The 13,117-nt window shown below is 35.1% G+C and overlaps 1 protein-coding gene across 1 annotated transcript in view; it reads right to left on the bottom strand.

Moving 5' to 3' along the window:
• The window catches only part of CNGB3 (cyclic nucleotide gated channel subunit beta 3), a 142,799-nt gene that overhangs the window by 114,851 nt on the left and 14,831 nt on the right, over positions 1-13,117 (bottom strand). Inside the window, exon 3 of the mRNA XM_024761527.1 lies at positions 10,124-10,250. Coding sequence (XP_024617295.1) covers positions 10,124-10,250 — 127 coding nt within the window. The remainder of the gene's footprint in view (positions 1-10,123; positions 10,251-13,117) is intronic.

The raw sequence follows: 13,117 nt of genomic DNA, 5'->3' as shown, positions 1-13,117 counted from the left end.
AAATTGTGGTAGTAACATATCACAAAGATATCAACTTGATTGAGTCATTAACAGTTGTAAAGTATCGTAATGAAAAAATTTTAATGTCTGTTAATCCCCGAATAAAATAATCAATCCCCAAAGAAAATAGCAGTGAGAAATTTCATATGAATTTTCATTCATAGCAAAGAATTTTCATTGCTTATTTTGTCTCTTTTTTTTTGCTTATAATCTTTTTTGTAATGAAAAGTTTTTTGTTTGTTTGCTTTGCTTTTGTTTTACATAGTAAAATGTATTAAGCCCTTGCTTTTTTGCTTCTGAAGTTTGAATTTGGGGATTAATGTACCTTTCCAGGGTATGAAGGGGTTTGAACCTCTTTTCCTAGTACTTGTGCTGTTTCACTATTTTACATTTAAATCTCTGATTCATTGGGAATTTATCCTTGTGTGCTGCACGAGGGACAGATCCAATTTTACTTTCTTTCTATATGGCTATCCGCTTACTCTAATACCAGTTATTTAAATCTACAATTTTTGTACTGATTTTAGACGCCAACTTTATCATACACTATATTTTTATATGCAGTTAGGTCTATTTCTGTATTCTCTATACTATTGGTTTAGCTATTCATGTGCCAATGCCACACTATTATTTTTATTACAAAGGTTTTTAAATAGGTTTTAATATTTGGTAGGACTTATACCACCTACATTACTCTAAAAACTCCATTTTCAGCGTTTTCCTCGCTATGTTTGCTTGTTTGTTCTTCCAAGAAATTTTATAACCAACTTTTCTAGTTAAAAACAAAAAAGGAAAAGAAAAAAAATAAAAGGAAGAAAAACCAAATACCTGTTAGTATCTTTATTATTCTATAAGTTTGGTGTGCAATATTTTCATTGTGTTTCCTTTCTGAATATTTTCTAATTTCACTAATGATGTATTTGTTGACCCAAGGGCCACTTAAAAGTGTGATTTAAATTTTAATTATGTGAGATTTTTCAAAAATTTAGTTAAAAAAAAATTAACTTCTAACTTTATTGCATAGTGATTAGAAATATATTCAATGTGAAATCTTTAAAATTTATTAAGACCTACTTTAGGTCTCAATTTATGAAATGGTCACTCCTAGTGAAATGGTTCTCTGTCCTGGATGGACCTTGGAATCACTTGAGGAGTGATTTTCAGACACACTAAGGCCTAGAACCCACCCCAGACCAATGAAATCAGTATCACTGGGTGTAGAACACAAACATTTGTATTTTTAAAGAGCTCCTGGGAGATTTTACAGTGTACCTTGTTTGTTCGCTTTTTTTGTTTTACATAGTAAAATGTATTAAGCTCTTGTAATGTTCTAATTTTTGTAATGTTCTAAGTAAACTTGAAATAACTGTTTATTCTTCAGTTACTGGATATAAGGGTTCTCTAAATTTCTTTCAGATTTAAATTGTCAGTTGTGTTGTTCAAATATAATATATCCTTAATGAATTTTTAAGTGTTAAGTCTATGAAAAAACAAAAAGAAGCATTTTAAAATCACCCATCTAGGAGCATGGAATCATCAGTTTCATTTTGTAATTGACAGAATTGCTCCGTGCTCTCTCTGTCTCTTGTCTATCATCTTATAATATTAAAATCATATATGTTTAGGGTATGGAGGTTAAATACTCTATTTTAATTAAATTAGTGTTCTTCAAATATATTTTAACATGCATGTTTAATTAAGAAGTTCTAAAATTGATCAAATTCTTAATTCTTTTTTATGCCAATCACCCTACTGTAGAGGGAATAGTTTAGTTCCATCTCACTTTTTACCCTTAATTTAGACATTATTATAATTATTTCATGGTGTTAATGTATATTTCTATTTATCCACATGCTTGCCATTTTCTCCACTCATTTCTTCTTGAATCTCTGTGCTGGATTGTCTATTTGCAATCAGTGGCATTTCTGTTCCTTTTTATACTTTCCCATGTTATTGCAGTGGCTGAAAGCCTGGGAACCTTATTTTTAAGAATCTCTTGCCAGGAGGGTTCTGATTTAAATTCCACCAATGAGACACATTTGTAGGTGATTTGAAAGTTAAAAGGAAGGCACAGTTCAGTTGTCATCTGGCAGAAGACCAGAGCATACTTCCTTAGAAGCAGCAGATCTTCTGAACCTTCTTCAGACTTTATATTCTACTGCCTGTCTCCAGCTTTGAAATTAAGGGGCAGCTGTGGCTTTGGCAGCTACTTTCTGCACTTTTCTAATTTCTGTGTTGCAGTCTCCACCCTTGAACTTTGCTCTCCTACCTCTTACAAAAAATTTTAAACTACAGAATTCCTTGTATTTAATTACTTCTCATTGAAATATTTAGAATAAATTCTTTTTTCCTGACTGATCCCCGACTACCCCAATTTGAGTCTTTCCTCCTCAGATAATTTTTCTTTTCCTGAAGTATACGTTAAAAAACTTCTAAGCTCCCTTCAGTTTTGCTTGACTGAAAATATCTACACTTTACCCTCTTTTCTGAACAATAATTTCACCTGGTATAGAATTCCAGGTTGACTATTACTTTTAGAACCTTGATAATGCCATTCTACTGTTTACTGGTTTCCATTGTTGCTGTTGAGAAGTCAGATGTTTGTTAGTTTACTTCTCCTATTTTATGTGGTCTGTATTTACTTTCTGGCTAATTAAAAAATCTTTTTCTTTTGTACTTTTAAGTTTTATTAGAATATATTTAGGGTTAATTCATTTTGTTTATGCTGATTTGGGTTTATTTGCCTTACTGAATTTGAGGGCTACTATGTTTTATCAATTGCATTATTTCTTTGAATATTGATTCTCCACCATTCTATTTATTATCTTTTTCTGGAATTCTGATTATCTGCATTTTGTACCTTTTCATACTTTCCTCCACACTTCTTATTTTAATCTCTTATATTTTCCATCTTTTTTCTTTATGGTGGAAGTTGGGGTGATTTCTTCAGATTTGTCATCCACTTTGCTAACTCTTCAACTCTGTCTAATCTGCTGTCTAACTCACTGACTTTCTAATTTTAGAGATTATACTTTTCATTTCTAGATGTTCTTCTCAGTTAACTTGCAGAAATACCTTGTCAATTCTGACAATTTCTGGTTTGTTGTTTCTTATCTTATTTTCAATCTTCTCTTTTATTTCTTTTAATGTACATCACATACTTATACAGAATACTGTTTTTGATAATTTCATCATCTGTAGGTTTTCAAGAATCTGATTCTGCAGTTTTTTGTTTCTGTTGTCTTGTTCAGCGATTTATTTCCTCATGTGTTTAGTAATTTTTGACTGTGAGTTCATGTTAATTGAAACTTTATCAATAGGGATACTTTGAGATGTGGTTTTAAAGTTTGTTTTCTTCCAGATTGTATTGTTTTTGGCAGATGTCTGGGATCTCAAATTTAATTGTTTTAAAATTTTTTAGCATCATTTTTTATTCAGAATATAGATAGTATAAGAATTCTTGTTCTAGGTCTATTTGAATATTGGCTTATGGCTAAGAAATTTTTTTCTTCCCTTTCCTCTTCTCCCCTTCCCTTTCTTCTCTGCCCCTTCCCTCCTCTGTCCTCTCCTCCTTCATTCCACACCCCCTGCCTCGCCCCCAATTTTAAATTTCTTCCATTTTTCCCACTCAAAGTCAAGACAAAGGCAAGTATTACTCAAGATGTTTCCCTCTGAGAAGTAGTTTACCCTCCAGTGGGTTATCCTGTGGAATCCTAGTTTTATGAAAGAGTTTCCAACCTGTTTTTTGCATCCAGTTTAATCCCAGGTTTTGTTTCACTAATGACACATTTCAACTCAGATCTAGGCTGTAGAGTTTGGAAAAATCCTCGGGGCAAACAGCAGTTCTTGAAACTTTCTATCAGTAGAATTTATTTTTCACTAGCTCAGGCATGCATTCAAATGTAGGTTTTATATTTTACCTAGTAGTTTTAATTACATTCTCCCCAAAGAGTTTTCTACAAATGTTTACTCTGCCATATTGCTAGAAATATAAGTTAGCAATAATTATTAAAATGAGATGCCAATCTCTTGTTAAAAGTGTTTGCAATGCCTAATTATAAAAGTATTGCTTACCATAGAGGAAAATTCTAATTTGGGGCTAAAAATAATAGTGCATCATTTTTTATTATGCATCCTACAGAATTAGCACATGTGTAGCTGATTTTATTTTTTTACATGCTTATAAATTATTATGGTATAAATAGTATTTTATTTTTATAAACTTGATAGCTGGCTTTCCTTTTCTATTTCAACTATAAAGTCACATATGGATTTTTAAGCACCTTTACAGCAGTGATTCTTGCTTTTTCTAGCTACAAGACAATACACGTCAGTGTTTATGAGTGCTGATAAGATTCTGAATTCTATTCTGCTCTCATTGTTCCTGCTGTGATATGACTGCCTATTTTAAAACCACCCAAATAGAGACTGATTGCTATTATGAACAAAGAAGACTATTCATAGAAATAACCTTCCTTCTTGGCATTATGGGTAGCAACGGTGATGAAAAGCCATATACTATAACTGTAAAAGTCAGTCTTGCAGTGCACCCCAGTCATGGGCATTGAACTTTTCACTTGCTTGTTCATCATTTAACCACTTAACCTATCAGGCGTTCAACTCTGTCTCCTTTTCAGACATAGCTATTTGACATTTCCAGGCAAAACACATCTTTTGTTTGCTATTCATTAGTGTCCATCAAAATGCACTTTTTTATATTAAAAAATAAGAATGTGCTGAGATGGAATGCCAGAAACAGGCTGTTTTTCTCGGTAATGGACAAATGGCATCAATGGGACTTTCCAGGGGTGAACCCCATGCCTTTCAGAAGCTAAATGATTCATCTGACAAGATAATGAATTGGTTGCTTTTTTCTGGGAAGATGTGCAAAGAATATTTTTTCCCCTGGATAAACAACTTAGAGAACATTCTGAAAGGATATAAAAAAAGAATAAATAAATAATCTAGTTTAACACAAATGGATTCCAGTCAGAAATGTGGATATGTAATACTTGGATATCTTGAAAAGAAATATCCTCCTGGGCTGACATGTATTTGAGATAAGTATTATTACTGTGGCCAGAAAATTAGTTTTAGGTTCTATTTAGAATCTTATTGAGAGTTTGATGAAAAAAAATCACAGAATCACAGAAGTGATTTTGTTTTATGAAATTCACATCTTTATGATAATAATGTCAACTTTACTGACCCCTTCTTTTTGTGTTTATATAAAGAGCTAAATAGACATAACATGTGAATTTGGCTTAGGCATATAACCGTACTCTTGTATCCTTACAAAACAATATTTGAGACAAGGGAGTATTTTATAAACAGGATGCCCAACTTTGTAAATAGTTAACATTAGAATTTCTGTTATGTGGCATGATGAAGAAGAAGGTCATTATTATGTATGCCCAAGGGTACTGAGGCTCTATGTTAGAGTTTTGGGTAAGGCTGGGTTCGGTGATGTCTTACTTGTTCAGACTGCTATAACAAATACAATGGACTTGTGGCATATAAACAACAGAAATTCATTTCTCATCATTCTGGAAGTTGGAAGTCTGAGATCACTGTGCCAGCAGAGCTGGGTTCTGGTGAGAGCTGTCTTCTGTTTTGCAGGATTCTTGCTGTATTCTCACATGGTGGAAAGAGGACAAGAGAGTTCTCTAGGTTCTCTTTATAAGGGCACGAACTCCATGCATGATGGGGTCCACCTCCTAAAGATCCCATCTTCTGATAATGCCACATTGGGGGTTAGGGCTTCAAAACGTGAATTTTGAGGGAACACAAACATTCAGTCCATTGAAGGTGAGATGAGAGGACTGTGAAATGGTGAGAAAAGACTGCATTTTAGCATCAGAAAAACTTTCAGTTCCTTTATGTGAGTAATGGAGGTGGTGTGGTAATTGATTTTATGTGTCAACTTGACTGGGCCACAAGGTCCCCAGGTATTTGGTCAAAAGCTATTCTGGGCTCATGCAGCTCAATATTAGAAAAACAAACAACCCAATCCAAAAATGGGCAGAAGACCTAAATAGACATTTTTCCAAAGAAGACCTACAGATTGCCAACAAACACATGAAAGGATGCTCAACATCACTAATCATTAGAGAAATGCAAATCAAAACCACAGTGAGGTATCACCTCACACTGGTCAGAATGGCCACTATCAAAAAATCTACAAACAGTAAATTCTGGAGAGGCTGTGGAGAAAAGAGAACTCTCTTGTACTGTTGGTGGGAATGTAAATTGAAACCACCACTATGGAGAACAGTATGGAGGTTCCTTAAAAAACTACAAATAGAACTACCACATGAGCCAGCAATCCCACTACTGGGCATATACCCTGAGAAAACCATAATTCTAAAAGGTACATGAACCACAATATTCATTGCAGCACTATTTACAATAGCCAGGACATGGAAGCAACCTAAGTGTCCATTGACAGATGAATGGATAAAAAAGATATGGCACATATATACAATGGAATATTACTTAGCCATACAAAGGAACAAAATTGAGTTATTTGTAATGAGGTGGATGGACCTAGAGTCTGTCATACAGAGTGACGTAAGTCAGAAAGAGAAAAACAAATACCGTATGCTAAAGCACATATATGGAATCTAAAAAAACAGTACTGATGAACCTAGTGACAGAGCAGGGATAAAGACGCAGTTGTACAGAATGGACTTGAGGACACAAGGGAGGAAAGGGAAGTTGGGATGAAGTGAGAGAGTAGCACTGACATATATACACTACCAAGTGTAAAATGGATGGCTAGTGGGAAGCTGCTGCATAGTATAGGGAGATCAGCTCAGTACTTTGTGACCACCTAGAGGGAGGCCATAGGGAGGATGGGAGGGAGGCTCAAGAGGGAGGGGATTTGGGGATATATGTATACTTATAGCTGATTCACTTTGTTGTACAACAGAAACTAACACAACATTGTAAAGCAATTATACTCCAATAAAGATACTTTTTAAAAAAGTTAAATGCTTTTACATGACTCAGATAATTGTTTTTTTTAATGCCCTCTAGAAATTGTCTATGTTATAAGCAGAAACTCATTTTAACTGAAAATTACATCATAGATAATCTTTCCTTGTGCACTTTGCAATAGTCTTTGTGCCAAAGCAATAGAATACAACAGATATGTAAAAAAAAAGGAACTATTCTAGGTGTGTCTGTGAGGGTGCTTTTGGATGACATTAACATTTGAATCTGTACACTAAATAAAACCGATTGCCCTCTCTAATGTAAGTGGTCGTCATCCAATCAGTTGAAAGCCTGCCTGAATAGAACAAAAAGGCTGACCCTCCCATGAGTGAGAGGGATTCCTCCTGCCTGACTGGGCAGGGACATGAGCTCTTCCTGCCTTCAAACTTGAACTGAAACATTGCCTCTTCTTGGGTCTTCAGCTTGCAGCTTTCACACTGGAATTAATACCACCAGTCCTCCTGATTCTGAGACTTGCAGCCTGACTGGAACTATATCATTGGCTCTCTTGGGTCTCTATCTCGCTGACTGGAGATCTTAGGAACTTCCCAGCCTCCACAATCATGTGAGCCAATTCCTTATAATAAATCTCTTTATATATATAATCTTGTTGTTAAAAAAATATATCCTGTTGTGATATCTATATCTATATCTATATCCTGTTGGTTCTCCTGGTATCTACCCCTGCCTGTCTTCTGTTGAGTGTGACAGAAACTAAAGGCATAATCAATAATATCACACTGCACTTCACACACAGAGACTGCAACATCCACAGCATGCATTCTCCCCAATACAATAGGATGATATTGATCATCCTAAACACATAATTCCTACTCAAGCCATGACTCAGGTCAGAGGATAATGTAAATGCACTTAGAATAAAAAATCTACCTTTAAATTTTATTTATTAATAATTAACTTTTTTTGTTACTTCAAAAATTTGAAGTGAGAATCATTCGCTCACACAGCATCTGTATTTAGTGCCTGCAATCAATCAAATCCTTAATGTTTTTCAAGGAGAAAGAGCTTTTTAAAACCTGGCCTTGCCCAAGTTTAAAACTGTTGATTTTTAATAACTGCAAATACCAAAATCATCTTTACTCATTGAGAGTATTGTGAAATAACACTTTTAATAGAAAGTTATTTTATCATTGATATTTTCTAGTTATGTATAGAAACTCTGCTCTCTAGGATTCAAGATGTGGTACCACTGATACCCATGAAATCAAAACAGGAAGGCTTTGGTAAGTCCTCCATGGTATTGGAAATTAAGATTCCCAGTAATATTAGTCAAAAGTGACACGGGAACTTCCAGTGACCCTTTTAAGTTGCTCCTTCAATACAGCTGGTTCTCCCTCAATCTTGAGGAGAAGTGTGGCCAGCCATAAAGCCAGAGCTTTAAACTAACTTGGGTCTACTCAGTTTGTCAATAATTCTCAAGCGACTTTGCTACCTATACTGCAAAATGAATAATCAAACATTCCAGAGAATAATCAATTCATGAGTACAAGAGTCTGAAATAGGACAGGTATGACTGGAACAGGGAGATGGGATAACAGGGAAGGAACTGTGTGTTGGGGAAGACAAAGTAAAACAGGTGGGAAGTATACAAAGCGGTGTCAAGGAGTTTTGTGTTTTTGAGATATGACCCATTTTCTGCGTAATTGAAATGTTTGCATTTTCGTATTTCAGAAGAGTGAAAGTACTATACTGGGTTAAGAAGAATACATCCCTAAAAATGTTAGTTGTGGCTTCCACTTCAGTCCTTTGAAAACCTATATATCACCCTGGTTGTTACACAAAATTAAATATACTAAAATAAATGCTAGAAAGAGAGATCAGTTCAGTAGGTTAAGATGTTGATTAAAAATGAGTGTATTGGTGGGAGCGAGGAAAAAGTTCCACTCAGGGATCTGAGTCTTTTGCAGTCTGATCTTGGCAGAGCTGACCTATGATTATAGACAAACTAATTAACCTTTTTGTGCCTTGGCTGCTTATCTGTGGAGTAAAGACAACAATGACTCACTAACAGGACTGTAAATCATCTGTAAACACCAACAGTTAAAGAAATAATATAATTACTTACCCCAGTTGTGAGAGTCTAATCTTTACTTCAGAGTTTAAGTACCTTCCCTCTGCCTAAATAATATGTCAGGCTTAATTTTTGTGAAACTTTTTTTTTTTTGTATGTGCAGTAGAGTGAACTTGTGTTTATTTTCATGGATAGTCAAATATATGCTTAATGAAAATGCACTCTTTCTGATGCCTATTGTTCAACCTAATACACCGGGTCCTAGATTATCATGGTGACACCTATTGGCAGCACACAGTTTAATACAGTAGAGCTGCTGAGAGAGAAGTGGGAATGGGGGGTGAGGGGGAGGAATAGGTACTTTTAACTTCTTTATAAATGACAACTCTTCTTGCCTATTAAATAAGAAGGGTACACTTATTGCAATTACGTTAACTATAGTCAAGCAATTCAAATTGGATCAGCAGGCACATAAACATGCTAAGAAGTGGCCAGATGAAGGAGCTTCTTGTTGGGCTTTATTGTGGATTCACTGATTCACACTGACATTGCCATCTTCTTTGTGATATTTCCAGTAATTTTGTAGGAAGTACTTATATAACTGTATTCCTTCAGTGGCAAAAAGATTATCTGCTTCTGTAATTATTCTTGGTTATCATACCACACTTTCTTTAGCAGATGAAGGGAAATAATAATCAATCTTCTGGAACAATAAAATGTTTACAGAATTGGAATAGCCATTTCTTTATGAATTCAGAGAAGAGTCATACATTCTCTTCAAGTCCTTTTTAAAAAATTCATGCCTAGTAAATATGTAAGCTGTTTTCAAGCTGATACTAATGACTCAGACATGTGACTACAATGTTTTTGTTGGTGTGCTATGGCCTATGGACAAATGGCTGCCTAGAGATCCTGGTTAGTGGCCATGGCAGGCTGGTAAGGAACAATGAACTGGACAGAAACGACCTTTTAGTTCTGGCCCAGGTCCCTTGTATTATGTGACTATTGTAGTTCTCCTGACCTTTGCTCAGCTAAAGTGGGGGATAGGTGTTTGAATTTTTGAGTGCAGTATTATGTGTTTTATTGAGTTCTCACCTGACCAGGCCTTCTTTCCCAGTCCCCATTTCCTCCTGCTCTGGCTTTGTTCCAGGTGATTCTGCTGGATTTTGAGAGTCAGGGTTTGTGGTCTTGTCTTCAAGTGTATTTTTCTCACAGATTTTATCTATGGGAAAGAAACAACATATAGATAGAAGAATATATGCCACTTAAAAAAAATAATTAATTAATTTATTTTTGGCTGCATTGGGTCGTCATTGCTGTGAGCGGGCTTTCTCTAGTTGTGCAAGCGAGGGCTACTCTCCGTTGCCCTGCGCAGGCTTCTCATTGCGGTGGCTTCTCTTGTTACAGAGCACGGGCTCTAGGTGCGCGGGCTTCAGTAGTTGTGGCACATGGGGTTAGCTGCTCCGCGACATGTGGGATCTTCGTGGACCAGGGATAGAACCCCTGTCCCCTGCATTGGCAGGCAGATTCCCAACCATGGTGCCACCAGGGAAATCCCTATATGCCACTCTTAATACAGCTATATTGGACAACATAAGTTACAGAGATGCTGCTTGTTTTTCTAGAATAGTTTTCGCAGGAACACCTCCCCTAGGATTCCTCTAAACAAAGTATGACCTTATGCAGGAGGAGTTAACCTGCAGACACCTTCACACTGATGAAAAAATATGCTTAAATTTGGTGTATTGTGCAACAAAAGTCTCACATGGTATATTTCTTTTTGACATTAGCAAGGCTGAGATTAATAAGGAGCCATTATTCATAAGGCAGTTTTGATTCTGCTAAAGTATAATTTATGGCTGAAATTGATGCATCATAAAATTCAGAAAAATAAAATAGGCAGAAATGATGTCATTGACATTATTTTCAAATTTTGCATTCTAATTTTGTTTTTTGATAAAAATCTTTATTTTTCCTTTGATCATTTTCAGCTGTGACATCTTTTCTGAAGAAGCAATGCAAACTAATATGTACTAGCTTCATTTTCAGTACAAGGATTAAATTTTTTCCTTCAAACCTACAAATACAATTTCCAATTAATATAGTTTAAATTATAATTTACCTAGAGAATAATCAATTCACTGCTAAATATTTGGATTTTAGAGAAGATTTTAATCAAAATAAATAAATTAATATAAAAAGAAAATATAGAGGGAGCAAAGAAATACAATGAACACAATTTAATCCATTATCCACAGTTTCTAATTTATTTTTAAGTGGATGTACTGTGCTTAGAAAGTTGAAATGAAGGCCCAAATCATAATTCTTATTTTATTGTAGTACATTATAATTTTTAAAACTTAAGCCAACACAGTATCGAAAGTCTGGGCTTACAAAACTGATAAATCAGGGTATGATCCCTTACTTTACAAAAGTTTTCACCATACAAGTCCTTTAATATGACAATTTCTATGATCCATCTAAAAGTTTTCAATATACTGAACTTTTCAGGAACATGTTTCAAGAATAAAATGAATCATAAAGTCAAGTCATTACTTACCATTAAAAAAATTTTATGAATAAGAAAGAATAAACCCCTGAATTTCCCAAGACAGTTTTCTTCATTTTGCATCTCTTATCTACCTTTAGTTTGGAATTATACTAATTTTGGCTGGGAGATAGGAAACACACACTTTCCATATGTCATTTTTTACTAAGAAGCTTTTGATAGAAATGAGAGAATTTTCCCTGTGTATTTGGATCAAGCTATATTTTTCCATTTCTTTTTATCTACCCCCTCAATCACTTTTCAGATTTTTGACATTGTTCCATGTATTGCTGCCTAAGAAAGTGATAGCCAAATCTTTTTCCTATATCTACAAATATTGGGGGCAATCACTGTACGATATTTTAAAGCAGAGAGTTCTTAACCTCTGGCCATGGATGTCCTGTACAATCATGGATTAGAACCTTTGAGACTGTATGCTGTATATGCATTTTTTTCCATGGAGAAGATCTAGGGTTAACATGAGCTCCTTAAAGGAGTCTGACCAAAAAAAAGGCTATGAGCCATTTTGTGCATGTATATATTTCTAGGGACACCTGTCCTCCAAAGAATATTAGGATTTAAATAGAGCATGAAAAAATGAGTAAAATAATTCAGAAAAAACCCTCCTGAATATAAAACAGGCAGAATCTGTAAAACAGAGTATTCCTTAAGAGGCTTTTAGTGACTGTTTCTTATAGAGGCACATGAGCATAAGCTGCATCGCCCTCTTCCATCGCTCATTCAAGCCACAGCATAGGTATTACATTTGCTGTTACTTTTCTGCTAGTACCAATTACATGACCAGTTGTTTTGCAATAGTTCTTTTCTTCCATTCTAATAAGTAATCTTTGTTTATTCTCATAACATTTGGATTAAACTAACTTTAAGTAGATCTTCGCACCTTACCAGGTCTCTTCTAGACATTACCAAGCCCTTCTAAAATGATGCTCTATTATGACAAGTCTAGGCTATTTCAGAAGTTAATTATAGCCTAATTTGCTTTGTGGATAAGCATTTTATTATAAAATAAATCTTCTATCATAGCTTTTTAAAAAAAATCACAATGCCTCATTCTGTTTTTTTTTAAAGAAATAATTTTTTCTCAAATAATTACCTGCCATACACCAATACTGGCTGAAGGTTCTGAGAATGGGCGTTTGAAGACCCTGCACATTTTTAAGGCAACTGAATTAACTTCAGTGAGATTATTTAGCACAGCGAAGGCAGCTGCCAGTGGGTAAACACAGGAGAAAAGGCTCACATAACCAAACTGCAGGAATAACTCCAAGTAATCATCAAAGGTGCCCGAGTAAGTTCCCATTTCCTTTTCCAGAACGACCTGTTCATATAATGTAGCATCTATGTCTGCCTTTAAAGCCTGCACCTTCCTCTTCACCTGCACATGCTGCTTCTTTTGGAACCAGTAAGAAGAGATTCTACAATTTGGTTAAGGATCTGAGAGGTAATCAGGAGAGTAGCCAAGCTCTGACGCAAAAGCTTCATATCCCTCAGGACAAAGGCAATGTAGAAGAGTGAGGCAA

The sequence above is a fragment of the Neophocaena asiaeorientalis genome, unplaced genomic scaffold (genome assembly GCF_003031525.2).
Source record: "Neophocaena asiaeorientalis asiaeorientalis breed wild unplaced genomic scaffold, Neophocaena_asiaeorientalis_V1.1 scaffold74, whole genome shotgun sequence".
Lineage (NCBI taxonomy): Eukaryota > Metazoa > Chordata > Mammalia > Artiodactyla > Phocoenidae > Neophocaena > Neophocaena asiaeorientalis.
Note: the sequence above shows the minus strand (reverse complement) of the source record. Positions and strands in the feature narration are given on the sequence as shown.